The 27,500-nt window shown below is 41.4% G+C and overlaps 1 protein-coding gene across 6 annotated transcripts in view; it reads left to right on the top strand.

The window, feature by feature from the left end:
* LOC137804753 (A-kinase anchor protein 13-like) overlaps positions 1-27,500 on the top strand; it is a 126,952-nt gene that overhangs the window by 92,943 nt on the left and 6,509 nt on the right. For 5 of the 6 annotated variants that reach the window (XM_068604120.1, XM_068604117.1, XM_068604118.1 and 2 more), the window contains 25 exons: positions 22-64; positions 1,543-1,654; positions 3,431-3,587; positions 5,365-5,432; positions 6,094-6,151; positions 6,383-6,557; positions 8,571-8,677; positions 9,404-9,550; positions 9,639-9,748; positions 9,866-10,009; positions 11,265-11,390; positions 11,497-11,614; positions 11,707-11,827; positions 13,434-13,564; positions 13,645-13,721; positions 13,837-13,903; positions 14,023-14,137; positions 16,317-16,399; positions 16,490-16,681; positions 16,765-16,920; positions 19,042-19,112; positions 20,645-20,689; positions 26,702-26,752; positions 26,909-27,103; positions 27,229-27,500. The exon at positions 27,229-27,500 is cut by the window's right edge and continues 10 nt beyond it. In XM_068604120.1, the coding sequence (XP_068460221.1) occupies positions 22-64; positions 1,543-1,654; positions 3,431-3,587; positions 5,365-5,432; positions 6,094-6,151; positions 6,383-6,557; positions 8,571-8,677; positions 9,404-9,550; positions 9,639-9,748; positions 9,866-10,009; positions 11,265-11,390; positions 11,497-11,614; positions 11,707-11,827; positions 13,434-13,564; positions 13,645-13,721; positions 13,837-13,903; positions 14,023-14,137; positions 16,317-16,399; positions 16,490-16,681; positions 16,765-16,920; positions 19,042-19,112; positions 20,645-20,689; positions 26,702-26,752; positions 26,909-27,103; positions 27,229-27,500 (2,941 nt within the window). The remainder of the gene's footprint in view (positions 1-21; positions 65-1,542; positions 1,655-3,430; positions 3,588-5,364; positions 5,433-6,093; positions 6,152-6,382; positions 6,558-8,570; positions 8,678-9,403; positions 9,551-9,638; positions 9,749-9,865; positions 10,010-11,264; positions 11,391-11,496; positions 11,615-11,706; positions 11,828-13,433; positions 13,565-13,644; positions 13,722-13,836; positions 13,904-14,022; positions 14,138-16,316; positions 16,400-16,489; positions 16,682-16,764; positions 16,921-19,041; positions 19,113-20,644; positions 20,690-26,701; positions 26,753-26,908; positions 27,104-27,228) is intronic. The other variant, XM_068604116.1, reaches the window with a different exon arrangement.

Raw genomic sequence — 27,500 nt, 5'->3', positions numbered from 1 at the left:
TGTCCTCTTTACTTCCTGTAGGGGGCAGCGCATTCTCCAGTAACTCCGGGCCGCTGGAATACAGGTAAGAAGGACAAACTGATACGGCCAAAATAGTTTTACTGTATTGTTGGTAATTGTTCTGCCTTATTACATTTTAAGTTCACTGCGTAAGACTATACTTTCCAAATGCAGACTGTAATTTAATGAATGGTTCCCTAATTCAGCTGATTCCCGCCTCTGTACCGGTGACAGCAGGATTGTTCGCATGAAAGCAATAGCTCTCAACCGGTAGGGAATTTGGCACAAGCTTGATTTGATTTTGGTGGTTGTTGGAGCCAAAATGGGATTTATTATGTGATAGAAGCACTGGGTGAACGTAGTTTCTTTATTTGAGTACAGGATGGCACATTCACTTCAAGAGGGCATGAAAGGAAGTGCCGGGTGATGGGAACAGGTGTGTGTGTGGATGAGAAGCACAATAGTTTTTTACCGTACTCATGTCAACCTGCTGATGTTTTATCATGAAATAAATGGCCAAAGGATACACATCGACCTGAATATTGGATTTGTTGTTGCAGAACACGCGTCCGAACATGTTCTCCTGTTCGCCCACCTAGTGGCTCCAAACTGTAAAATTGGTTAAGATCTGTGCCTCTAAAGTGGTCAATAGTCAAGATCACAGTAACCTCATCGCCGTCATATCTTCATATACACAAGCTCTCAGGCACGCGTTGATTTCATCAAATTTGTCGCAAATGTCCTCTTAAAATTAAAGATAAAACATAGATTGTTTATAAGAAGTGGACATAGTCACTCTGAAGTCACCTAAAAATAATTTCAACATATACATTAAAGTAAATGCAATCTTTATTTGCCAATATAAGGACTAGGATTTTGAAGCCTAAAAAGACACGAGAGGGTGGAGCTCAGTATAAACGAACACATTTTTGGCGACCAAAAAGGTTACAATTAACTTTCATGAAGTAAAGTTTTGATTCTAAATGGACCATCATTTACTAAATGAACGTCAAGACGTATTGACAAAGATTGAAACCATAAACTGTTGTCAACATGAATGTTTACTGAGAGAATAAATCAAAAGAGAAGTAGAGTAATATTCTCATAGACTTGTTTTACAATTTGACTTGTTTTTGCAAGGCACTTCATTGGCTTCACTTTTCAGTACTGGAGGTTGTCGCTCTGGCATGAATTGATCTGAATGCGGTGGTTAAAAGTCACTGTGACTTTTATAAAACAGGTTTTTGGCCACATTTTAAGATATAGTAAGATATTTCATATTCTAATTATGAGAATTTCACACAAATAACAGGATGAATTTATGTGATCATATTTTGGTTGGACTTGGATGTGAACTGCAACTTGACTGGTTGGAGGTGGCCCCAGTTCAGTAACTAAAATAAATAAAAAGTACCGTGTTTTATCACAGATAGAAGTAACAAAATTTACTCAAGAGCAAAAAATATTCCATTCAATTAAAATGAGCAGACTTTGTTATATTTATTAAAGCGGCTCGGCTTCAATCGTGTGTATGTGTGTCAGTATTTCAGAGGAGGAGCCAGGCCCTCTGCGGAGCGACATTGAGACAAAAGGTGGACCTAAAATCAGCCGGACGTTCAGCTACATCCGCAGCAAGATGACCAAGAAGAGCAAGGTGAGAACACCTGCGGCGACCTGAGCCCTGCGCACCATGTGTATTGTATTTGGTTGTTGAGAGAGCTGCCATGTGTTTGTTGTTTGTTTGTTTATTGAATGTTGAGAAGGGGAGTACCTGTTGTTTCCGAAGGCCCGAAAAACAGAAATTTATTCCGTTGTCTGACACCCCAAAAAACAAACGCCTCAGGCCCTTAGCATGAAAAATACAAACAAAAGCACACGGCTAATTATTATGCAGAATCATTCAAATATTTTGTATGACATCAGTTGTAGCAAAAGCAAACGTATATTACAAAAAACGAATGAAACCAATTTGATGATCGCCAAGTGTCCTTCAGCTATACTGTGTGTGCAGTGGATCTCTACGAGGAAGTAACAGACGTGACCAGCCTCATGACCGCTGGTATGATTGAGAGCCATCAGGTGTTTTTTCACACACAACAGAGTGGATTGTGTCTTCATTGGTCCTGTCGTTCCTGCAGCATCATCATCGAAACAGCTCTGAGGTTTTCTTAATTCCCTCCAGATGGCTTACTAAGTCCATGACATTTCTGTCGCTGCTGTGCTCACTTCTTTTAATTAATTCAGATAATTCAGAGTGTTTTTCAAGGACCAGCTTAACTTAGCAAGGATGGAACCACCTCATCAGACCAGACACGTGCCCTGTATTACATTGGCAGCGGGTGACCTTTCCAAATTATACTTCGAAATTAGATTCATCAACTATGACGAGCTTGTGATTTTAGCCCAGAATCACCATATTGGATATACAGTCGGACTTTGAAGAGACTGAACTGGATCAGAAGACAAATATACTGATTTGAATGAGGTGACGTGGTGTGCTAAGTTCGATTTTTTTTCTTGTAAATTTACCACTTTAATTTCAAAGTTTATCTTCATTTTTTAAACTCCAGAAATGTATAAGCATGGAATTTTTCTGAATTCTCCACACTTCCCCCAGCATTTAATAATATTTTCTTAAACGGACCTTATGCAAGGTCGTAAATACCACTCAGGGCACTGTCTTGTCAAACATGTGCATCCTCATTTTAGAGTGGTGAGTTTTTACATCAAAGGAAATCAAGATGACATAATGGAGCTCTAAGGCTTGTTCTTACAAGCAGTGCCACCATTAATAATACTGGTGGCACTGCTTGGGGCACTAATTAGATAGAGGACACATACCATAGTTGTTTTCTCACATGGCATCAGGGTGCAATAAGGAGGAATGCATAACGTTGACATTGGAGCCCGATTCAGCACGTTGACTGATCACTGGCGCACTTCGACACGTACCACTCATTAAACAGCAAACGCCACAGCTGTGATGATGTGAGCGCTGTAAGGACCTGGCGTGTTAAGAAGTGTTTGTGTCTTTGATAAAAACACTCAAAGGTATTCTCTATGTCTCAGGATATATTGGGACACGCTGACCCTGTTGCCAATGACTCAACGCAATCAAGACTTTATGACTGTTTATAGGAAGTGGACGACGTCACTGTGACACACCCATTGGTTTGCGGAATACTCTTTTGAAAGTGTTCAAATTGGAAGACAAAATAGACGAACAACTCTTGGATTGGAGTAGCAAGCCGCGCTCGCTCCAAAACTGTCACTAAAAAATGACCCACCTTAGCTTTAAATCAATATAATAATGATGAAATGACAGAAAGCAAGGACCAAAAACAACATCTTTTAAAAAGAATCAATAAACAGTCGAAGTCCCTAAATATTTTCTCTAATTTGATTTTCCATGTCTTTTTGTTGCTTCCAGGAGAAGGAGAGGAAAGGGGAGAGGGAGCGGGAGTGTAAAGAGAGAGAAAAGAAGAGTACAAATGGTCACCTCTTCATCGCAGTTAGCCCCTCTCCGTCAACGGCCTGCCAGCACTGCATCAAACTCCTGCACAACAAGGAAACTTTCCTATGCAACAGTAAGAACATTTGCGCTTCGCCCCTCTCTCCTTCCATTTAGTTCTTTACCTCCTCCTCCTTCTCTTTCTTCCCCCTTTCATTCCTCCTCCTCATCTATGGCCACCTCTTCCTCTTGTAGTCTCTTCCTTCACTAGTTTCACCGTGATGTGTCCCTCATTTCCCTTTAACTCTGCATGTGTCACACTAGGAAACCAGATACGGAATCAATCCTTCAGCCTTATTAGTCCACAGAGTTTGTAAAAAAGAAACACATACATTTCCAAATATAGCGGAAGCCGGTGACTATTTTGATTTTGGTTGCTAAAAGGTTCATTTTCTTTAAATAATAATAAGTTAAGTGAGACTAGCTGTTACTTGTATTACAGTAATCAATATGCCATCGCTCCTCAACCAAAGTTATCAAACAAAGAAAACATAGAAATAATACAGAAACTCTTTTCCTCCTCCCATCCTTGTCCTTCTAAACATATACTGCGTGACTGAAGCTCATAAAGTTAGGACAGAAATCTTTCATTGATGTTGACTTTGGCCTGTGGACAAAGGCTGATTGTTAACTTTTTAGAAAACCCTTGAATGTACAGCAGCAGGGTCTGCTGGTCTGCTCCGCTCAGGCCTGGGTTCTGGTTCCCGGCGGGCCGAGCAATACGGCTTTCATATCTGAAGAGTTGGAGGTTAAGTATGGCAGCGTGAGTTATACATCTCAATTTGGGTCTGGTTTGACGGCACGTGAGGCGTGTCCCTTATCACTGATGTAGACATTCAAATGAACAAACAGTTTGTATCTATGTCTCAATTGTCATGGTGATCGTGAGAATGTAGATAAAAAGAACTACAGGAACTAACAGGAAGTCAAAGATTTAAAGAGACAGAAAGGCACACAGCCACAGTCTCTGTGCCGTCACAGCGTTTCTTGCAGACTTTGTGCTTAATTCTGAGTGTCTGTAGACTGCGTGCATCTCAGTATGTTCCATTAATGGTAGGATGAGAGGAGGGGCCTTCTGCTGACTTTCTCCACCAGTCTTACAGTCTGTTGCATCACTCCAGTGTGTCTGTGTGTTTTGTTATCGTCATAGTTACTAGAGCAGCGATAGCGTGAAGGAAGGAAGGAAGGAAGGAAGGAAGGGTGTGCGTGTGCGTGTGCGTGTGTCAAAAGTAGAGCTTTCTTCCCCGGGGCTTAGAGTTCCCATCAATGAGGTGGACATAAACGCGGATCAGGTCACGGTCTGTTTTACTCCCTTTTGGGGATGTTTATTATCTGGCGGTTAACTCTGTTTTCCAGGTCATCCAAGCAGCTCTTTGTTTTGGTCCTGAGTGATTTTTGCTGGCTGCACGGCACTCGTCACCAGCTAGAGGCTCAGCAAGACAGCCCTGAAGGTTTTTAACGGTCCCTCTGAGCGCATCTACGGAGTTCTATAGCGACTTGACAGAGCCTCCAGTTACTGTAGACCTGGTCTCTCAAAGGCAGGTTTGTTGTGTCTCCAGTTCAAGAACCAGCAGGTTCATGGAGAGCATTTCTTTATCGAGGCCAAGTGTGCCCCTGGTGTCTGTTTTTTTTTTGAGGGAGTATCTAGCAGTCTTTCTAGCTTGTGCTTTGAAGGATTTTGATTTAGAAATAAATAAAACATTTTTTTTAATAAAATCGTTGACTGTAAGCTATTGTCCATTGGTCGGATTTTAATGGGCTAAATTTACAAATAATCACCTCTTTCACCTGAATGTCAAAACCAAGAAGTTAAAAATGTTTTGTTTCTCATGATCATAATGTGTTGTTTGCAGACTGTGGAGCCCATGTCCATAAGTGCTGCAGAGAGAGTTTGTCTGTCTGTACAAAGAGCAAAACAAAGGTAGATCTGACACTTATTTATCAAAAAGCATCTGTGATCTTTCAAGATAATATGCAAAACAGAAAGATTTGTTTAAAGCAGGGGTGTCAAACTCATTTTAGTGAAGGGGCCACATGTTGCCCATTTTGATCTCAAGTGGGCCGGACCAGTAAAATCACAGCATAATAATGCATGAATAACGTCAATTTTTCTCTATGTTTAAATCATTGGTGAAGGTTTTTAGATGATGAACCTTATTTTAAAGTCTTTCAACAATTAACTATAAACATAAAGACCAAAAATTCAGACGTTAGTCCACTGTTCATCTGCCTGGGCTCTCCTCTGCAGATTCCCTCGCTTTGTGACACGTTTGTGACGCCACTTTCATGACGTGATCCATTTTTAACGACTTCCAACACAATAATTTCAGTGCTCACATCAAATCTGACTGTGGATCAATGGATTGCATGTCCGTCTTATAAGCAGAGGTTCGAATCCCAGCTCTGCTAATTTTGGTCTAAAATCTGTTGGACTGGACCCCCTGGCGGGCCGGAGCGGCCTGCGAGACGTATTTTTGACACCACTGGTTTAAAGGAACTCAATTAATGATCAGTATTCATCAGTGTCATGTTGTAGCTTGTAGGTTTTTTTGTAGTTTTTCACATTTCCCCTTTGTTTCTAGCAGCAGTCGCTTGTGCCAGATGCTGTTCCTGGGTCAGCTGTTAACATGAGGAGTAAATGTAAGAGCAAGCTTTATTCCCTCAGTAAACATTGTAAATATGAGTTTATGGTCTCAATCTCTAGTTTTAAGTGTTCTTCAATACAGCACGATGTTCATTTATTGCTTCAAAACTGCAACGTTAAGACAACTACGGCCCCTTCAGTCTGTGGTCAATTCTGAATCTAAATTTCCTTATAATCGATGGCTGGTATAGCAACTCCAAAATGTACACTTTGATGTTCCCATCTAGCTACATCTTCAGCATCATCCGTATCCTCTACATCCTCCTCCTCGTCACGGGAACGCTGGTCCACAGCAACCACTCCTGATGATCAGCTCCCCGTGATTTTCCCATGGAGAAACCCCAGTCTCTTCAACCCGCACAGCAACCTGGCCAAGAGCATCTCCACTAGCAACATAGCTGGGTGAGAAACTTCACACATACATCCCCCATACCAATGTATCTATCTTGAAACAATGCATTGCCCTGACCTTAACTATCACAACCCAATGCCTGATTGTGACACTTACACTTAAATGTGACACTTAACCCAGTGGTTCCCAAACTGTAAAGATAAGGCACTATATAATATGGTTTCATTTAAGATGGTTGAACAATGTTCCAATATCATCAAAGGGGGGCTCGACAGAAAAAGTTTGGGAACCACTGACTTACCCTAACCCAAACTTTGTCCAATGTGAATCTCAAAGCCAAGTCTGAACGCTCAAGCAGGCCTGAAAAATTTCCTCATATTCCAAAATGTCGTCACTCTGCAGGTTAAAAAAGAGATCCTCTCAAGGATTCACACACATAGCTCATCAAAAAAGTTTGCTATTCATTAGGGGTGGGCAAAGTTGAAAAAATGTAAATGATTAATCGCATGTTTTTTCTGCGATTAATCACATTATGCGCCAAATTCAATAATGATGTAAAAACTAATGTATTGCATGCTTTTATTTTAAAGTAATGTTATCAGAACAATATAACAGGCTCTCTGAAGCAACAGCAAGTTAACATACATGCATATATAGTACATGAATCTGTTTTTTTTATCTGAACAGGTACTGTTCAGTAGTAAGGGTCCCTGTTGGGAACAAGCCACTCCTTCTTTTGTCCATGTTCAGTTTGTTGCTTACCTTAAAGATGTATGTTAAAGACCGGTGTTGGGAAAAATAACATTATTTACTCTTTTATCTTTAATATTAATCATTGTGGATGTTATAAATGATCAGTGACTTTTCATTGAATTCTCTCTCATGGCAACGTCTATACACCATCTCCTGATAAAGTCATGGGGCGAGTGTCTTTGTTAGTCTAAACATATAGGCGCCTGTCTTTCTTTCTAGGTTGAGACGAACCTGATTATCTTATGACTGTGAAGAGACCATAAAATGTCATGTGGGCCTTTTGTGCATTGATAAACATATGTATTTAAGATGATACTGTGGACCGGGCTCGGCGCACAGTTTTGGAGATGCAATTTGCTTGTCACATTGTACTTCTGACTCTGTCCCTTCTTCGAAGAATAAATGTTCCTGTTTTTTGTGATTTTACTTCGAGGTGTCGAGTGAATTTTTCTAACAACCGGCAATTGATTCACTTTATGCAAAAGCAATAAGTCCTTTTCATGTTGTTCAGTTCAGTTACTTACTCTTACTCAGTGAGAAAAGTCCAGTCTATGTTGGTTTGAACAAGTGCACTAAAGTCTGGTTGAATGAGATGGACAGGTGAAAGAGGATCTCTCACTGATCAGCAGCGGCTTTGCGCATGCGCAATTAATTTTCAATCTGGACGCAGAGCCTGCAGAGGCTCCAAGTTTTCAAATGTAAAAGCAGTGTCTTTGTATTGCATTCATGGCGTGCATCTTATTTATTTATTTTTCATTTTTGATTGACCTCCTGTGGGCTGGACTGGGAGAGCCGTAAGACGCCGAATGCAGTTAAAATGCAGTGAACGCATGGTCAAATAGTCAACGCTGTTAAACGATTGAAATTTGCCCAGCACTATTATTTATGTATGATGGTAAACAAATCTCACACTATGCTGTCATGATAATTATATGAACGGTTGTGTTGTATTAGATTACTTAGGTGTGCTTATAACAGCCATCCTATATACCAGTCATCTTGTGACTTCCTTTAGGTCCCTACAAAGAACACATTTCTTTATGTTTTGCTCCCAGTCTGTTTTTAATATATATTTTCCCTCTGTGTTCTTTGTAGTGACTTGAATAAAGTTACAGGATGACTGGTATACAATATGGCATCAAAACACTGATGATTGTTACTGTTATTTTATTGCCCTGGTATATCTTTATGTTTCCTGTGTTGGTGTGAAGCAGCCGGAAGGGATGCTGTTAAATTAAAGGTTGTGATTGTATTTTGTAGGCAGTGGACCTAATAGAAACTCAATCACCTCATGGTTTTGTTCCCTGCAGGTTGGATGAAGTCTCACTGAAAGGCCTGAAGTTTTTGTCTCAGTCCACCGACTCTCTCCATAAGGGAAGCAAAGTCAATGCCTCGACTGAGTCCCTCACCGATGAAGGTAGCGTTCATCCACACTGTAGGGTGTTTTTGTGTGTCGGACACATTCACTGTATATATTCTGTATATGTAAATGGATGACGTGGCACATTTCCTTTCACTGAAAAAAAATGAAGCCAAAATATTCCAGATGAAAGGCCCATCTTGGGCATTTGCAGCCAGTATGTGTGATCAGGGAGGTGGTGTGTCGAGATCCCGCCCGAACTGCCGCTCCGGGAAGAAACGTTATCTGATACGAACCCACACGGCAGTCCAACAGCTCTGGCTAACTAGTGGAAATGTTGCTAAATTAGTTAGTGACACAGTCAGTGACGGTATGAAACAGTTACAGTGATGGAGTATTAAAGTTACATCATCTCTCATCGTTCCTACTCTACTTATAGTCCATGACCCGGTAACTAAAGCTGTCAATCGTGATGCCACGCCCCCTTTTTATTGCTTAAAATGTTTTATTATAACCATTACTTATTAAACCACGTTATCAAAAAAGAAATCCTTAAATGACAAAAAAATCTTAGGAAAAACATTATTTGATATGTACTTTTATTTATTTTTTTTACCCATGTACTGTCCGTTAACACGGACAGGGCGAGGTTTGTGACCTGTACTGCAGCCAGTCACCAGGGGGCGAGCTGTTCAGGTCACCTTTTTATATATGAGCTGATCAACAGAAGGTTCTGTCTATGACGTTGACTCAGATTCCTGCATGTGCCCTTTTAACCATTAGGTACGGAGATGATGGACAGTCAGCTAATGGGAGAGTTTGAGTGTGACACGAGAGATCTGGAAGCCGATTCATGGAGTGGCACAGTGGACAAGAAGTTCTTGAAAACGTTGAAAAAAGACGAAATCAAGAAACAAGATGTCATCTACGGTAAAGACAAAAGTGTTGCTACTCATTTTGGCAGGGAGATGAAGTTTATGTGTGAAGACGATAAGATAAGAGTCCCTTCTCTCCACAGAGTTGTACCAGACAGAGTTCCACCATGTGAGGACGCTAAAGATCATGTCTGAAGTTTACTACAAAGGTCTTCAGAAGGAGCTGCAGCTCGACACTCAGACTCTGGACAAGGTGACGCATGTGCTCAAAAGCACTTTCACCTGCACATGCACACCGGAATAATTAATAAGCAAATTATCACTAAGCTACACACATTAACAGCAAGTCCAATCATATTTTATTCTCTAGATTTTCCCAGTTTTGGATGACATGTTGGACACGCACACACATTTCCTCACCCTGCTCTTGGAGAGAAAGAGAGCTTCAGCAGCCGAGGGACAAAACAACAACGGCTTCCTCATCTTCAGCATTGGGGACGTCCTGCTCAACCAGGTGAGCTGGGAAAAAAGAGGCTGCAGAGACCAACGCATGCGCTGCTCTGAATATAGCATCTGATAGTTGGACAGAGTCTTTAACCAGAGTCTTTAACCAGACTCTTCTATGTTCATTCTTCTTCAAACACATGAGACATACGAGTTTTGAAATCAAAACTTGTATGTCTCATGTGTTCAGATGGTTACTAAAAGCTCAATGTGAAGCTTTGCTACGAGACAAAGCACAACCCTTATGAGCAAAAATATCAACTCACATTCCAAATGAAGGAACAGAATCTAAGAGCCAATATGATCAGAAACCAATAATATCAACAGAGACTATAGAGCTGAAACAAGTGGTTTTAATAACATATATAGTGCCTCCCACATTTTACATGAGTACTTGATTTAAGGAAAACCTTTCAGTTTTTTTTCCATTGTTAAATACCGCTCTTATTGTAATTGAAATCAGAGAATAATATTTATTTTATATTAGAGTGTTTATAATTCATCCAGTTAAATTTGAAAACTGTTAATACATGTTGTTGAGATATTATTTTTTTATTTGATTTGACAGTCAGTTGTTTACTTCATACAGATGTTGAAAGAACTGCTGGCTACTTCAATACACATCATATACCAATACTAAATCACATCATATACTGATACTAAATCATAGCGCAAGTTGGACCTTATTGTGATGCTCTGGACATTTGCATGAGGACATATTCTAAAACTGGATCTTGTTGAACATTAGTTGAATACCCCTGATGTATGAGATTGTAGGAGAGAGGAGACAAACTCTTTCATACAATCTGCAATAATGTGTGCGGAAACACCAATCCAAGTCAAATCTTAACTCGGCATGATATACTAATTGTATCATTTTCAAAGCAGGTAAATTTGCACACAATTATGAAATATTATAAAAATAATAATAATACGCCTTAGCTGTTGCCAGCCACTGAATAAGAGACATTTCTGAAAGTGTCATACAGCAGTGATACTTAATTCGACCATTTTCTAATTTATTATGAATATAATTATAATAATAATAACTATGAATGTAATTAAGGTGCCAGAGTGCATAAATACAGGAAAATATCTGCTTTATCTGTTATATGGGCCTTGTGTCAATCCTCGTACCACATTAAATTAGTTAATAAATGATTTAAGTAAGATAAAATCTGATCTGGCCATTTCCTTCAATGGGTGCCTTCAAAGAAGTTTAAATAGAACTGCAAATGGTAAACATCTAGTGTTTTTAAATCCAGTTTTCAGGCTGCAGTGCTGATCGCATGAAGAAGGTTTACGGGAAGTTCTGCAGTCGTCACAACGAAGCCGTCAACCTCTACAAAGACCTGCACGCCAAGGACAAGCGCTTCCAGGCTTTCATCAAGGTTGGCATTCGCTCGTCTGAAGTTGCGCATTTTTCCTCTGCATGGGATTAGATTGTGAAGTTGACTGTGTGTGTGTGTGTGTGTGTTTGTGTTTGTGTTTGTGCAGAGAACAATGAGCAGCAGCATCGTGCGGAGACTCAGTATCCCAGAGTGCATTCTGTTGGTCACTCAGAGGATCACCAAATATCCCGTTCTCATCCAGAGGATACTGCAGCACACGAAAGGTAAGGACAAAGGACTCGCCACAAGTCCCTCAAAGACACCGTGTTCGGTACATGTTGAATATGCCTCATGCGGTTCTTCTCCCCTCTCACAGACTCCGATCAAGACCACAGCTGTGTCTGCGAAGGTCTGCGCTGTGTGAAGGAGCTGATCACGGCTGTGGACAGCAAAGTCAACGAGCAGGAGAAGAAGCAGAAGCTGAGAGAGGTCTACAGGTACATGAGTCCGACTGGAGACTACACACTGTACGCATCAGATCCTAGATCAGCAGTTAAGCTCCCCAGGGCTGTTCAGATTGTGATGGTAAAATGCACAGAACTAATATGCAGTTTTCTGACATACATCCCATGGGTCCAGCAGTATGAGAGATAAGACATGGACAGACACAGAGATGCACCCAAATACATGATCTCTTGGCGGAAATAATGAACACATGAGAATAAATATACATTGAGCCACACTTCTCTGTATACAATAGCCATCTCATGCTTCCCTATTTTCTCCTCTCTGGAGAAAGAAAGATTCCAGATTCCAGAAGCAGCAGGATCAGCTGGAACCTTATTCTCAGTGCTTTGTGTTTTTTTACCAATGTACTTGTTTGTCGCAGTGTGCGGACTAGGGATGGGCATTCGATGCAATTGTCTTAATCGATCGTCGGGAGAATTAACGATCGATTTTCGATGAATCATTAACAAAAGGGGCGTGGCTTAAGCCCCGTTACCTCGGGTGACCAGACGTCCTCTTTTTCCCGGACATGTCCTCTTTTCAAGACCTAAAAAATGCGTCCGGTAGGGATTCAAAAAACGTCCGGAATTTGCCTCGTTGGATATTTGTGTCTCTCTGGGTCTTTCACAAACTAGTTATTAGGCCCTTAGAAGTTTTGGAAACAGTATGTTATGTTTCACCTTCAGCTCTGACTGTAGAGAGGAACTGTCATTGGTCGACCGATCTCAGGGTTGCTAGATGCACGATAATTATCCTCCAAACACAACGATTTTGAGACTTTGGTACAATACTACACCGTTACCAATCTGGCAACACTGAGCACCTTGTCACCTCCACTCGGGACGAATATCCTGTTACGCTCTGAAGAAACTAGTTCGGCATAAAACATCGCCGCATCAATAATTGACTGAAATTTCAGCGACAAACTTCTTTTTGGCAGCTTAGCACGACTCGTTCTTTTTTATGAGCTAAAGTTCGCCTAGATGCACGACTGTGGAGCGGGATAGAACGATAACGGGATTCACCTTACCTAAACTGATCCGGCTACATTACTGTAAAACAGTTTTCATTTCCGTTATTGACCATGGGATATCAACAACTATTTCTGAATTATACTTGTTGTGGAAATACCACAAATATCGGAACATCAAGCGCCCTGTGTCGGGGTTCATAAAATCATCCGTAGTCGCACACCTCCTCCAGGACGAGTGTCTGAATGAAGCCGCTTCCAGTGCTCATTCAGGCGGACCAGAAGCCAGTTGAATTCCGCTATGACAGGACGGCGGAGACGGCGAACATTTCAACTCTGGCGAAAAAGCGAAAAGGCAAATATTGGCAACACTTTTTCGTGTCATTCCGCCCGGTCGCAACCATTCGTGTCTGTGCATTGACTTTACATGTAATCTACTCGTGCGAATATTTCGCAACGTAAACACACCATCACACTTCGCAACACAACATGCATTAGTTTTATCGATGAAAACATGTCACCGACGAAATTCTTAACGATCCATTAATTGATCGTCGATTAATTATGCCCATCCCTAGTGCGGACGAAAAGGCTCAAAGTGGAGTGTGTTTTCTGTGATCTTCCAGTCGCACCGACAGCAAGTCCATCATGAGGATGAAGAGTGGCCAGATGTTTGCTAAAGAGGACCTGATCAGAGGGAGGAGGCTGCTGCACGACGGAGCGCTGCAGCTGAAGAACTCCACCGGACGCCTCAAAGGTACGCGGCTTATATTGCTTTGCTCTGCAGATTCGACTCAAACGGAACACAGAATGTTACAAAAATCTTTTGTGTTGCAGATGTCCAGGCCATGCTCCTGTCGGACGTGTTGATCTTTCTCCAGGAAAAAGACCAAAAATATGTCTTTGCCTCATTGGTATGTAGTTGCAGTGCTCTTGTTTATATATATATATATATATATATATATATATATATATATATATATATATTCTTATAAAGATTTAGTCTGACCTGGAACTCTTTGTCCTCAGGACCAGCGCTCTACAGTCATCTCTTTGCAGAACCTGATAGTCAGAGAAGTGGCCAATGAAGAGCGAGGTCAGGCTTCCTCTTCTTTGCACTGTATACGTCCACGGACGAGCCTGTGATTGTGTTGATGTGAACCGGTGCATTTGGGTTGAAATGAAAGAGTGAGTTAGTGCGGTGTCTCCCTGCAGGTCTCTTCCTGATCACGGCTGGTATAGAGAGACCAGAGATGGTGGAGGTGTTAGCCAGCAGCAAGGAGGAGCGCAACACTTGGAGGGCTATCATCCAGGACGCCATGCACTGCATGTGAGGATACAGCACACTTATGGTTACTGTACCAAACTGAGTCAGAGCTCCAGTCAGTACTTAAGTTTCAATGTAAACGACAGGGTCAAAACGCTGTTCTCTTGGGATGAAAGCCCACTCACTGGACATAAGAGGACAATGAAACTTTTTATTCATAGGTTTAAGTTATCCATAAGACTATTGTTACCACGTATAGTGAAATCTTTACTTAATTCACATTTTGACTTAATTCCAGAAACGCAAAATCCCCCTTATGCCTGGCTCTAATACTAATATTAGTACAGGTTAGTGGGGGTTGTGGAATAGCAGCATGAATTGTCTGTGATATAATAAGAAGGGGAGAGTACTCTTTTTACCTTTTTGTTTAAACCAGGGGTCAGCAACCTTTCCTATCCAAAGAGCTATTTTGCCCATTTTTCCACAAAAATAAATGTGTTTGGAGCCGCAAAAGCTATTTTTAGAATGATATTACATTTCATTTAGCTGACACTATTATCCAAAGCGACTTACAATAAGTTTGATATCACAGCTTATAAAGTTGTATATATAGCCATATTATATGTACAAAAACTTTAGTTTGTTGTATTTATGAAATTATAGAGCAAGAATAAAGACAATTCTCTACATTGCTATTTTAACTGTTATAACTATCAAACTCAATTGTGTTGGCTAGGCTAGAGCACCGCAACGGAGGTCGGATCTGTCTTGGACGCTTCACTGTCTCATGAGCTGCAGAACCAACATCAGTAGTAGTTCAGTTTGGAGACTTGATCCACTTCCTGAAAGTATATTTATTTTGCTCAGTTTGCTGCAGCAGTTGAGAAATTTCTCTTCTCTGCTCATCTGCAGCTTGATACTGTTCAGCAGATGATGTGTGTTTGTTCTATAATAGTCTTTCAACATTAGATGTTTTGTTTGCTAATTTCTCGCCACTTATTAAACAGACAAGTGCGACAGCAGTGAAAGCAAATGAATACGTCCGCGGAGAATTAACCGCTCTGCATTTCTCCGTGACTTTTTTTATTCATCTGTTGATAGTTTACTGAGGGCGGGGCTCCGTGAATCATGAGTAGCCACCTGCAGCGGAAGCTGCTTGACAGCGACAACAAGGTGTGATGCACATTTTAGTAAAATAAACTTTAAACTTTATATGTTATTTTCAGTGACCCAATATCACCTCAAACTCCAAGATAAAGGGGATTTTCCTTTGAAAGATTGTCCACTTGAAAAAAAAGTCATTTTTTTCTTCTTCCAAAGCCTCAGGGGAGCCGCAACAGAGGTGCGAAAGAGCCGCATGCGGTTCTGGAGCCGCAGATTGCCGACCCTTGGTTTAAACAAAACGTGTCAGACATGTGTTCCAGCATAACTCTAAAATGTTTTGTTTGAACAAAAAGTAAAAAACCTTTGAATTCTCTCCCCTTCTTCTTATATCACAGACAATTCATGCTGCTATCTATTCTGCTGTTTCGTCTGGATGGATGAAATGATGATTGCATTTCAGACCTCGCAGCTCAAGTTACTTTTATTTATAAAGTTGAATATCACAAATCACAAAGTAGTGGGTTGTTGATTTAGGAACGCTTTCTTATTGGTTGTTTGTTTTACCATCACATGTGTCAACAACAAAAGAACAACTCCCGCTGTTTCCAACCTATTCAGGACCTGTGGGTCCTGAATAGATTGGAATAGGTTGGACCTAAGCTTCACCCACATAAAGCAATCAGGTCGCGCTACAAAGTGAATTCACTTAATTAATCAGAAACCACAATCATCACATAATGCCACTGACAAGATAAGCAGGAAAACATATATATATGACCACAATAGATCACAAATGCACAAAGACCTAATGTAGAAAAGCCACCACACCAACTCAAAATTGGTTGGAGAAGAACCAAGAGAGAAGAAGGGGGAAGAAATGGAATCAGAGAAAAATATGTATGAATCCAAATCTGTCATAAAAAGATACGATCATCCAAATGTAATTGAAGCAATAGGCTCTTCCCAACAGCCAAGTGATACAACACAGGATCAGAGTGCATTAACTGTAAGGTCTTTGATGGAGAGACCAACAAGAAAATGGGTTCCCAGGTCCACTGATCGAGTGAGAAAAAGGTTTTCTGAAAGAACAGAAATGATGAACAACAGTAAGACGGTGACATGTATTGTGTGTTGACAGGGAGAAAGACGAGGATGAGGGAGTCCCCAGTGAGACGGAAGAGGACAGGAGGCAGCAGGAGAACAGAGCAAAGGAGATCCGAGGTACACCCCACACTTCCACTCGCACCCAAAATATTATATTCTATTGCTCAATGTGCATCACTCATCCATTCTTTTGTTTTTTCATTCTAGAGCTTCTGCGACAGAAGGACAAGCAGATCCTCTCTTTATTGGAGGAGAAGGTCCACATCTTCAGGGACTTGGGTAACTGTAGTCCCGCTCCCGACGACACAAACCCACCAGTCAGGGAGCGGATGTTGTTTATGGCCACACCTGAGGACGTCACAAGGGGAGACCCAATCATAAAGGACGCCCTAAAAGAAGGTGAGCAAGGCTAACGAGGGTCCCGTCTCGTGATGGAACATTTGTGAAAACTATGTGGTCGATGTCCCCCCGTGTCTCTTTAGTGGAGACCCTGCACGGTTTAGTCAGCAGCGGCATCGGTGGAGCAGGCTGCAGCGCTCCAGTTGGCCTGACAGGGGGCAGCGTGGGACCGGTCTGTCTGCCCAGGAGAGCGGAGACATTCGGAGGCTTCGACAGTCATCAGATGAACAGCAGCAAGAGTGAGACACACAACACACTTCAATTCAATTCAGTTGATTTTGTATAGCCCAAAATCACGAATACAAGATTTGCCTCGGAGGGCTTTACAATCTGTACACATAACATCCTGTCCCAGAACCTCACATCGGATCAGGAAAAACTCCCTCAAATAAAGATAGTAAAAACCCTTTCACAGGGAAAAAAGGGAAGAAACCTGAGAGAGAGCAACAGAGGAGGATCCCTCTCCAAGGATGGACAGAAGCAATAGATGTCATGTGACCAGAATGAGCAACGTAACGGAGTTGCAGCAAATTACATAAATATAACAAAAATATTCATATAATGAGCGGTAGGCATGGACCACGCTAATACAGCTAATACAGGAGTAATATGATCTCTCTTTCTATTCCTCGTTAGTACATGAGCTGCAGCGTTTTGTATCAACTGGAGAGACCCAAGGGCCTTACCAGAGCAGCCTGATAAGGAGTTACAGTAATCTAGTCTTAAAGTAACAAATGCATGAATTAAAGTTTCTGCATCATTTTGAGACAGAATATACCTGATTTTTTAAATATTACGTAGGTGAAAAAAGGCAATTCTTGAAATTTGTTTTATATGTGGACTTATATGTGGACTAAAGGACAAGTCCTGGTCAAATAAAACTCCAAGATTCCTACAATGGTGGTGGATGCCAAAGCAATACCTTCCAGAGAAACTACATCATTAGATAATTGATTTCTGAGGTGTTCTGGGCCGAGTAAAATAACTTTGGTCTTATCAGAGTTCAGCAGCAGAAAGTTACAGATCATCCAGATCTTTATGTCTTTAAGACGCGCATGAAGTTTAGCGACCTGATGGATTTCATCTGGCTTAATCGATAGATATAATTGAGTATCATCGGCAAAGCAGTGAAAATTTATTGAATGTTTTCTAATAATATTCCCTCAGGCAGTGGTTCTCAACTGGTCTGGCTCCGGGACCTACCATCACCCTGAATAACAAGCCGCGACCCAAATCGAGGAACATTCTCAACATCTCCAATGTATTTAATGAAAAGATGGTGCAGTTTGAACCTGAGATAGTATGGAGACAGTAGTGTTACATGCTGGTTGTGTGATTGTGTGTGTGTAGAGGTGTTGAAGGTGCATAACACAAACATAAGTAACAGAACCTAAACTAACTCTGCAGCCCAGGTGCATAATAGTCACATGGGAATAAAAAACAATATCAGTATACTCCTTTTAAGGGATTTACATTTTGGTACCATGCTGTTGAATCACGCTCAAAAACGTCTTTGTCTGTGATCGAGTGACGCAACGTCCCCTTGGTATCAGGCCGCACAGAAAGAGAGAAAAAAGAAACAAAAAAACCAAGGCCGGCTTTATTTTGAAAAATGAGCGGATTCTTCCGTCTGTTCGTCTGAGCCTCTTACTCTTGACACATGTCAGAGGCTACGTGATAACAGTGCCCCAAAAATGAAACTTAAATGTACGTTTCAAGTCTGCCGGAGTGCCGGTGTCTGGATTAAAATTAAGGCAGAATGTCCTAAAATCGCCAAAAAGCTCTGAAAACCTGCAAGAAACATCCAAACTAGCAGTGTGAATACAGATCGCGATCAGTAGTGTTGCATGCTGGGTATGGAAACCATGAGTGTGAACACAGATCGCGAGGAATAGTATAAAAGTAAGTCAGTGATTTCTGAACTTTAAGTTCTAGAGTCAATTTAACGTGTTCTGTGGAACACAGAATGTAGTCTGGGCCGGCAATGTCAGAGGGACGGCCGGCTGAAAAGATGGCGGGCGGGATGACCTAGCGAAAAAAATGACACTGCTCTGCATAAAAGTCCCTTCCAAACAAATCCAAAGGATTTAAAAAAAAAAAAAAAAGAAATTATTAAAATTTCCAATTTTTTTTTTTTTTCCAAGCGAAGTCCCGTGACCCATTAAAAACAGGTCCACAACCCATAATGGGTCGCAACCCACCAGTTGAGAACAACTGCCCTAGGGGAAGCATATATAACCTGACACTTTTGGTCAGCAGTTGCGTAAATGCCGTTTCATGTTGTTTATCCCACATGTCAGCTGCTGTGACAAAAAACACCTGATTCACTTCTCAGCTCCTCTTTTCTTCTCCGTCCCCAGATGGAGAGAAGGAAGAGGGGGATGAATCACTAGACCTCCGCAGGACTGAGTCAGACAGCGTGTTGAAGAAGGTGTGTGTGTGTGTGTTGTCTATATTTGCGTCTCCACAATACATTATTTATGGAGGCATTTGGTTCCAAGATTGAATCTTGGTGTCACTAAGTGCACCCAATGAACAAAGGAGAAAATGGATTCCGAGCCAGCGGTTAATCCTTGCAGTTCTCATCAGCAAAATATCTGATTAACTGTGTAACCTTACTGTCTTACTATGCAAACAAAGTAAGTCGTATTCATGACGTGTGCACACCACCGTGCAATTTTGTGCCACTAGAAATAAAAACAATAGAGAGGAAAATAGACAGAAAGTAGACCAGAACCGGACGACCTGAGGGGTCGGGATGGTACATAAGGAAGCAGCAGATCAAAAACATACTCAGGCCCTAAACCATTCAGTGCTTTATAAACCAGCAGCAGGATTTTAAAGTCAGTTCTTTGTTTGACAAGCCAGTACAAAGACTTCAGAGCTGGAGTGATGTGATCCACTTTCCTGGTTTTAGTGAGAACTCGAGCTGCAGCATTCTGTATCAGCTGCAGCTTTCTGATTGACTTTTTACAGAGGCCTGTGAACACACCGTTACAGTAGTCAAGTCTACTGAAGATAAATGCATGGATAAGTTTTTCAAAATCCTGTTGAGACATAAGTCCTCTAACCCTTAATATATTCTTCTGTCTTGATATGGCTATTCAGGTTGAGGTCTGAATCCATAACTACATCTAGATTTCTGGCTTGGTGTGAGGTTTGTTAACATCAGTGATTGAAGCCGAGCGCTGACTTTCAATCTTTCATCCTTGGGATCAAAAACAATAACTTCTGTTTTATCTGGCACATAAAAAAAAAGAAATCAACATCTGGTTGTGCCAGAAAATTCTGGCACATCCAGGTGTTGATTTCTTCAATGCATTTAGCCAGCCTTTGTATGGGATTATCATCCCCTGGTGATATAGTTATGTAGATTTGTGTGTCATCTGCATAATTATGATAACACTTTGTTGTTTTTCATAATCTGAAGCATATAGATGTTGAACAGAAGAGGCCCGAGTATTGAGCCTTGTGGAACACATGTCATACTTGTCAGCTCAATTAGCTACCAACACAAAGTATTGTCGGTCCTTTTAGTAGGATTCGAACCAGTTAAGTGCTGCGCCAGAAAGTCCTACCCATACTTTCAGTCTGTCTCGTAGTAGTATGCCATTAACCGTGTCAAATGCAGCACTGAGATCCAGTCTAAGACTGCCACTGTCTGTGTTTATGTGGATATCGTTGAAAACCTTAACAAGAACAGTTTCAGTACTGTGGTGCTGACAAAAGCCGGACTGTAAGACATCAAAACTGTTATTTTCAGCCAAGAAGTTGTTCAGCTGTTGAAAAACCCCTTTTTCTATTATTTTACTTAGAAATGTGCTGTGAATATGAATTGTGTGTGTGTGTGTGTGTGTGTGTGTGTGTGTGTGTGTGTGTGTGTGTGTGTGTGTGTGTGTGTGTGTGTGTGTGTGTGTGTGTGTGTGTGTGTGTGTGTGTGTGTGTGTGTGTGTGTGTCCTCAGGGAGCCACTGCCAGCCTTCAAATGTTGCTGAAGAGAAACAATGAGGTAAGAGTGTAGACTTTTTGTTTCCATCCTGCCGCACCCTTCTGGTCTGTTCCCGCCACTCACTGTAGGTTGGGCGGCTGGACCCAACCTACAGGTTGGGTTTTAAAGTACACACAGAGGAGGGGGGCGGAAGATGGCGGAGTGAACGGTCACGTAGTTTAGAGCTCTCTCAACTCGGCGACGATAAACCCTGAAAAAACATAATTTAAATAAATAAATTGTTTTTTTAATATGGAAGGGAATAAATAAAAAGGTCGGATATACAAAGAAAACCAAGTCAGAGGTGAAAGAAAAGGAAGAAAATGGAATCAAAAGACGACAATGAAGTGCGGAACGTGGCAGGAGCAGCGCCAGCTAACTTAAATCAGCTGAATGACTTGCTAACACCCATAAGCAAACAACTGGACTAAGTGAAAAATTAAGTTAAAGAAGTCAAACAAGGGATAAGCGATGTGAGGAGAGAGGTCATGGAAGAGTTTGACAGGATCCAGAGAGAAAATGAAAGTAAATTTGAAGGGATTAATGCTGACTTGAAGACGCAGCGTGACAACATGGAGGAAGCCCAAACGCGCATAGCTGAGCTGGAGGAATGGCAGGCAGGAGCAAAGAGTGAGATGCTAACTATGACGGCCCTGACCCAAAGGATAAAGGAAAAAATGATGGCCCTCGAGGGGATGTCGAGGAGGAATAACATATGCATTTTTGGCGTACTGGAGGGCACGGAGGAGAATTCGACAGGCAAGTTCCTGGAACGATTCTTAACCACCGAACTCAAATTGCCTAAAGACATTCCACTCCAGATACAGAGAGCACACAGGGCGCTGGCGCAGAAGCAACCTCCGAACTTTGTAGTTAACTTCCTACAATTCGAGACCAAAGAAATGGTGCTTATCCATGCGTGGAAGAAGAAGATTCACGTGGGGGAGAAGAGGATCTTTTTCGACTATGATTATGCAACGGAAGTGGTTCAGAAGAGAAAGACATATGGGGCCATAAAGAAAATACTGAAGGAAGAAAAGATACGCTTCCAGACCCCGTTGGCGAAGATGCGCATTCACTGGCCAAGCGGAGTCAAGACCTACGACAGCGCAGAGGACGTGGCGAGAGACATAGAGGAGAGAGGATACGATGCGGGGCTCACGGGAGGAAGCAACGCGGCCGCAGAGAGGGAAAAGATACAAGACCGGGCAGAATGGCAACAGATGACCCGAAGCAAGACGGGGAGGGCGGCGGCGGCGGCTGCTGCCAGAAGAAGTTGAAGGGCTTTCAACGAGGGAAATGAGTCTGGCGCGCTGACCTGAAGGGATGTTTTAAGGGACACGGAACCCAGCCGGTCGGCATAGGAGGCATGTCAACGGACCTCTGCTAAATACAATGTAACTGATGCCGAGTGAGAGAGACTGAAACGACAGAGTTGGACATATCTAGACAGAAAGGAACCCTACAGAATGGGTTTGATTTCGGTTCTAGGGAGGGGCCCTTTCTGAGAGGAAGGATTCCCCCTCAGCCTACCAACGGGACTTGGGGGAGACGACTTCCCCCCTTTTGGAAGAAGGTCGTATTTTGTTTTATTGATTATTATAATTTAATGTTATGTTTTATTGCACGTTATGCAATGGTAAATGTTCCTTGTTTACTCAACCTACTGTTATTCAGGCCGCTTAATAGGGTTATTGACTTAGGACTAGATGGGTACAACTGTTAGACTGGTGTCACTTAATGTCAACGGATTGAATACCCCCAAAAAGAGAGACTAAGTTATGTCAAAGTTATTCAGGCCGCTTAATAGGGTTATTGACTTAGGACTAGATGGGTACGACTGTTAGACTGGTGTCACTTAATGTCAATGGATTGAATACCCCCAAAAAGAGAGACTAAGTTATGTCAAAGTTAAAAAAAGGATGGAGCCTAAATTATATATCTGCAGGGGACTCACCTTAACAAAGTAGAGCACGACAAGCTTAAGAGATACGGTTATAGAAATCTGTACAGTAGTTCCTTTAAGGGAGGTCCCAAAAGGGGCGTGACGATTATGATATCAAATCAGATACAATTCGAATACGAAAAAGAGATAAGCGTTAGGGAGGGAAGATATATTATTGTGAAAGGGAAGCTCGACAATGTGAAGGTTACTCTGGTGAATGTGTATGCGCCCCCTGACTGTGATAAACATTTTTTTAGATTACTATTCGATGTTATCGCAACGGAAACACAAGGGATTCTAATTTGTGGGGGGGATTTGAATGTAGTTTTAAATTATAACATGGACACAACAAGCCGCAAAAAATCCAAAATCCAAATATCGAAATACGTAGATGCATTATTGGAGGAGATAGGATTGGTCGATTTATGAAGGCATCTGCACCCGCTAGAGAAGGATTTTACACACTATTCGGCGGTGCATAAAGTACATTCTAGAATAGATTATTTGTTTGTGGATCCAGGAAATGTTCACATGGTGAAAGATTGTCACATACGGTGTGCAGATGTGTCTGATCATAACTCTTTGTGCCTTGACATCGGCATCGGTAACCGAAGAAGAATAACTAATTGGAGATTGAATGTGGGCCTATTGAATAATGAACAAAGGAAGGACAAGTTCAAATTGGAAATACAGAACTATGTTACGGTGAACGACAATGGGATGGTGGAGCCAACGATGGTTTGGGACGTCTTGAAGGTAGTTATGAGAGGTAGATTAATATCGGAATCGACTTGCGCAAAAAAAAATGAAATTAGTAATGTATATGAAAAATATAAAAAAACTGAGGAAATTGGAAAGAGATTACCAGAATTCGGCAGACATGGACACACAAAATAAAATTAAACTCATAAAACTAGAGATAGATAAACATCTAACAGAGGAGATGGAACGGAAGATTCTGTTCTTTAAACAAAATTATTATGAGATAGGGCCGAGAGAGCCTAAATTATTAGCCAGACGGACTCGTAAGCAACTCGCGACGAGTCAAATCCATAAAATTAGGGACCCCCTTACGAACCAATTAATAACAGAGATTAAGTCATTTTTAAACACACTAGACCTACCAAAGATAGGACAGACACAGAATGATACCCTAACAAGGAATATTTCAATAGAGGAGCTAGTGGAGGCAATAAATAGATTAAAAAATGGGAAATCTCCGGGGAGTGATGGATACCCGGCGGAATGGTATAAAACATTCAAAGACGAACTGTCTCCGCTGTTAGTCAAATCGTTTAATTGGATATTACAAAAAGGCAAATTGCCACCAACATGGACAGAAGCAGTAATAACGGTCATACCTAAACCGGGAAAAGATAGAGAATTATGCGGAAATAAGAGACCAATATCATTACTAAATGTGGATTACAAGGTATATACATTGATTATTGCAAGACGATTACACGATTTTACATGGGATTTGATTGACGAGGACCAAACAGGATTTGTGAGCGGGCGACAGCTGCACGATAACATCATCCTCTGACTTTACACATTATAGATCAAGTAAACAAACAGAAAAGAGACACGATTCTGGTTAGCGTGGATGCCGAAAAGGCGTTTGATAGGGTAAATTGGACTTTCCTATTCACAGTGTTAGAGAAGTTTGGATTCAATGATAAATCAATACAGATTATTCAGACTCTATATCAACAACCTACAGCTCGAATCAAAATAAATGGAAGCCTATCTAACAAATCCGAACTCCAGAGATCAACCAGATAAGGATGCTGTTTGTCACCAACCCTGTTCGCCTACTTTATTGAACCACTAACCCTAACCCTAACCCAACTCAAGTGCTCACTATCAATTATACACCAACAAAGGAGATCAGGGAAAAATACAATTTAAATTGGAATCTAAAGAAAATGAACTATTTAGGGGTAGAGGTGACTAGGAACCTATCAGGACTATATAGGGCAAATTATGATCAAATTAATCGAGAATTATTAAAAGATATACATAGATGGACCACCCTAACGTTGGATTTTAGCTCAAGGATTGAATTAATAAGTATGAATGTATTACCCAGACTTTTGTATTTGTTCCAAGCATTACCAATAGAGATACCTCAAACACAATTCATAGCATGGGACAGGATGATATCCAGATTCATTTGTCAGGGAAAGAGGCCAAGAGTGAGATTCAGAACTCTGCAGCTATAGAGGGAAAAGGGAGGCCTGAGTCTGCCGAACCTAAAAGAATACTTCCACGCGGCTCAGCTAAGATATGTGCATAGTTGGTGTAAACTGAATTATGAAGCAAAATGGAAAGAAATGGAAAAATCATTTGGAACCTGTCCGATACAGAGTAAAATCGGAGATAAGGAAACATTTAAGAAGGTTAAAAATCAAATGGATTCGATCACAAAATTTACCTTGGAATTATGGTTCAAATTACTTAGACATAATAAGGCGGAGAAGAACGCAAATTTATTGAAATGGGTGACTTTTGATAGCAGTTTTAAACCAGCTGAGCACGGTGGGGATTCAGAAGGTGGGCAGAGAATGACATTACGGCATGGTGCACACTGGTGGACAAAGGGAGGATAAGGAGTTTTCAAGACTTGAAAACAAAATATGACCTGAATTGGTGGGAATTCTACAAATACTTACAGATACGGGATTATTATGGGAAACGGATTGAACAGGAGCTCTCTCCTGTTCAATCCGTGAACAAGGTGGTATAAGTAATGATTGATGCATATAAAGGGAACCCGGTTAGGACTATAACTACATTATAAAAGGCATTGGTGGATGACAAAAACACAACAGGGTATATAAAAGAAAAATGGGAAAGAGAATTTGACATGGAAATATCTGAAGATGAAAGGGATAAGATGTGGGAAAAACATAAGACAACAACCTGTTCGCGAGCCTGGAGAGAGTTTTCCTGGAAAAATCTCATACGTTTTTTTATCACACCTAAAATATCAAATTGTTACTCTGAAACAAGAAAGTCATGTTGGAGAACTTGTGGGTCATTCGAAGCCAACAATGCACATGTATTCTGGAAATGTCACAAAATAATAGGGTTTTGGGGAATGATCCATAGGATAACACAAGATATCCTGGAATACGAATTTCAAATTAACCATGAACTGATGTATCTGTGTATGTATACAGAGAATGATATACATGATAGGGACTTATATCTATTCAAGATACTCATGGTTGCAGGTAAAAAGGCCATTACAAGAAAATGGGGAACAGAAGATCTACCCACGAAGACACATTGGGTGGACACAGTGGGGGAAATAAACATTATGGAAAGACTGACACACAGACTACAACTGACAGGATCACGGATGGACAGTAAATGGAAGAAGTGGACTCTATGGCAGTTGACACAGACTTGATATGACAGCAGGTTTTTCTTTTTTCTTTTTGTTTTATTATTGTTGTCAATGTTGTTGATGACTTGTATTGGTGTACTTATTGTTGAATAAAATGGTAAAAAAAAAAAAAAAAAGTACACACAGAAACTTTGGCACCACTAACAGCAGCGAGATTATGGTTTCCACAGTTAGGAACCAACAAAAGGGAATAACTGTATTCATGAGATTAGTTCAAACTAATGTTATCTTACTATCGAGCTAGCTAGCTACCAAACATGATGTGACGTTCGCGTTGCACGCTGCAATAGTTCCCCTCTGAAGGCTTTTTACCCCAAATTACTGAATTTACCCAAAGATTTGTTTTTGTTTTGTCTCTTCTCCTTTTTATCCTTAAAAATGTGATATTCTTCCTTAGTTTAATTTTGATCTGTCCTCAGTCGTAATCTGAATCCTGCCTTTTGTGACTTTGTTCCACTGTGTTTGATGACAAATACCCAACGAGCATGTCAAATACCCAGCGAGCATTAATATAATGTCGGAATGAAAGTTGAACAAATTTGCTGGCATCATTGTGCGGAACCCAACTCTTCCTGTTTTTTTTATCGTTTACAAACTTGCTGGGATTTAAAATAAAATACAATAATCTGTCATTGCTGAAACCTCAATGTAATTTAACGCTGTGGGACTCCAGCAGGTGCAGCACAGTGTGACACATCTCCATGACCTGCTGATTTCACTGCAGGTACCAGAGACACACCTCCAGTAATAAAGATACCACACACACACACACCCTCTCACACACACACACACACACACACACACACACACACACACACACACACACAGGCCACATTTACACTTTACCTTCATTTTAATGCCTCTTCTCCTGCCTCTTAAGGCCGTGGTGGTCCAGCAGGACTCGTACATTGAGGACCAGCGGCAGACGCTGAGCGAGCGGCTCACCGCCAATTCCTCCAGACACTCGTCATCCTCCTCGCTCTCGTCCTCCTCCTCATCCCGCCCCTCCTCCCTAATCGAGCAGGAGAAACACAGGAGTCTGGAGAGACAGCGGCAGGAGGCGGCCACTCTGCAGGTTCACTTTCACCGCCGCTTCCTCCTTTCACAACGAACTATGGTGCCGCTCGAGCCCGGTCCGTTCCACTTGTTTGATTATATTAATTTATAGCAGTGCTTGTGTTCTCTTGTGGTTGGTTGCAGAAACAGCAGGCCGCACACCAGGAGGAAAAGAGGAGGAGAGAGAAGACGTGGGAGCTGAAGGAGAAAAGTCTGGCAGAGCGGGAGGAGAGGCTGAAGGCGGACGAGGAGAAGACCAGCAAGAGGCGGCAGGAGGTGACGGAGGAGTGGGACACGCTACAGTGGAGGAAAGAGGAATATCAGATGGAGTTAGAGAGGCTGAGGGAGGCGCAGAAGAGGCTGGAGAGAGACAAGGAGTTCCTGAGGAGGGACACAGAGAGACTGGAAGCCATGAA

The sequence above is a fragment of the Clinocottus analis genome, unplaced genomic scaffold (assembly GCF_023055335.1).
Source record: "Clinocottus analis isolate CAN_PGR_092001 unplaced genomic scaffold, fCliAna1.0.p SCAF_61, whole genome shotgun sequence".
Lineage (NCBI taxonomy): Eukaryota > Metazoa > Chordata > Actinopteri > Perciformes > Cottidae > Clinocottus > Clinocottus analis.
Note: the sequence above shows the minus strand (reverse complement) of the source record. Positions and strands in the feature narration are given on the sequence as shown.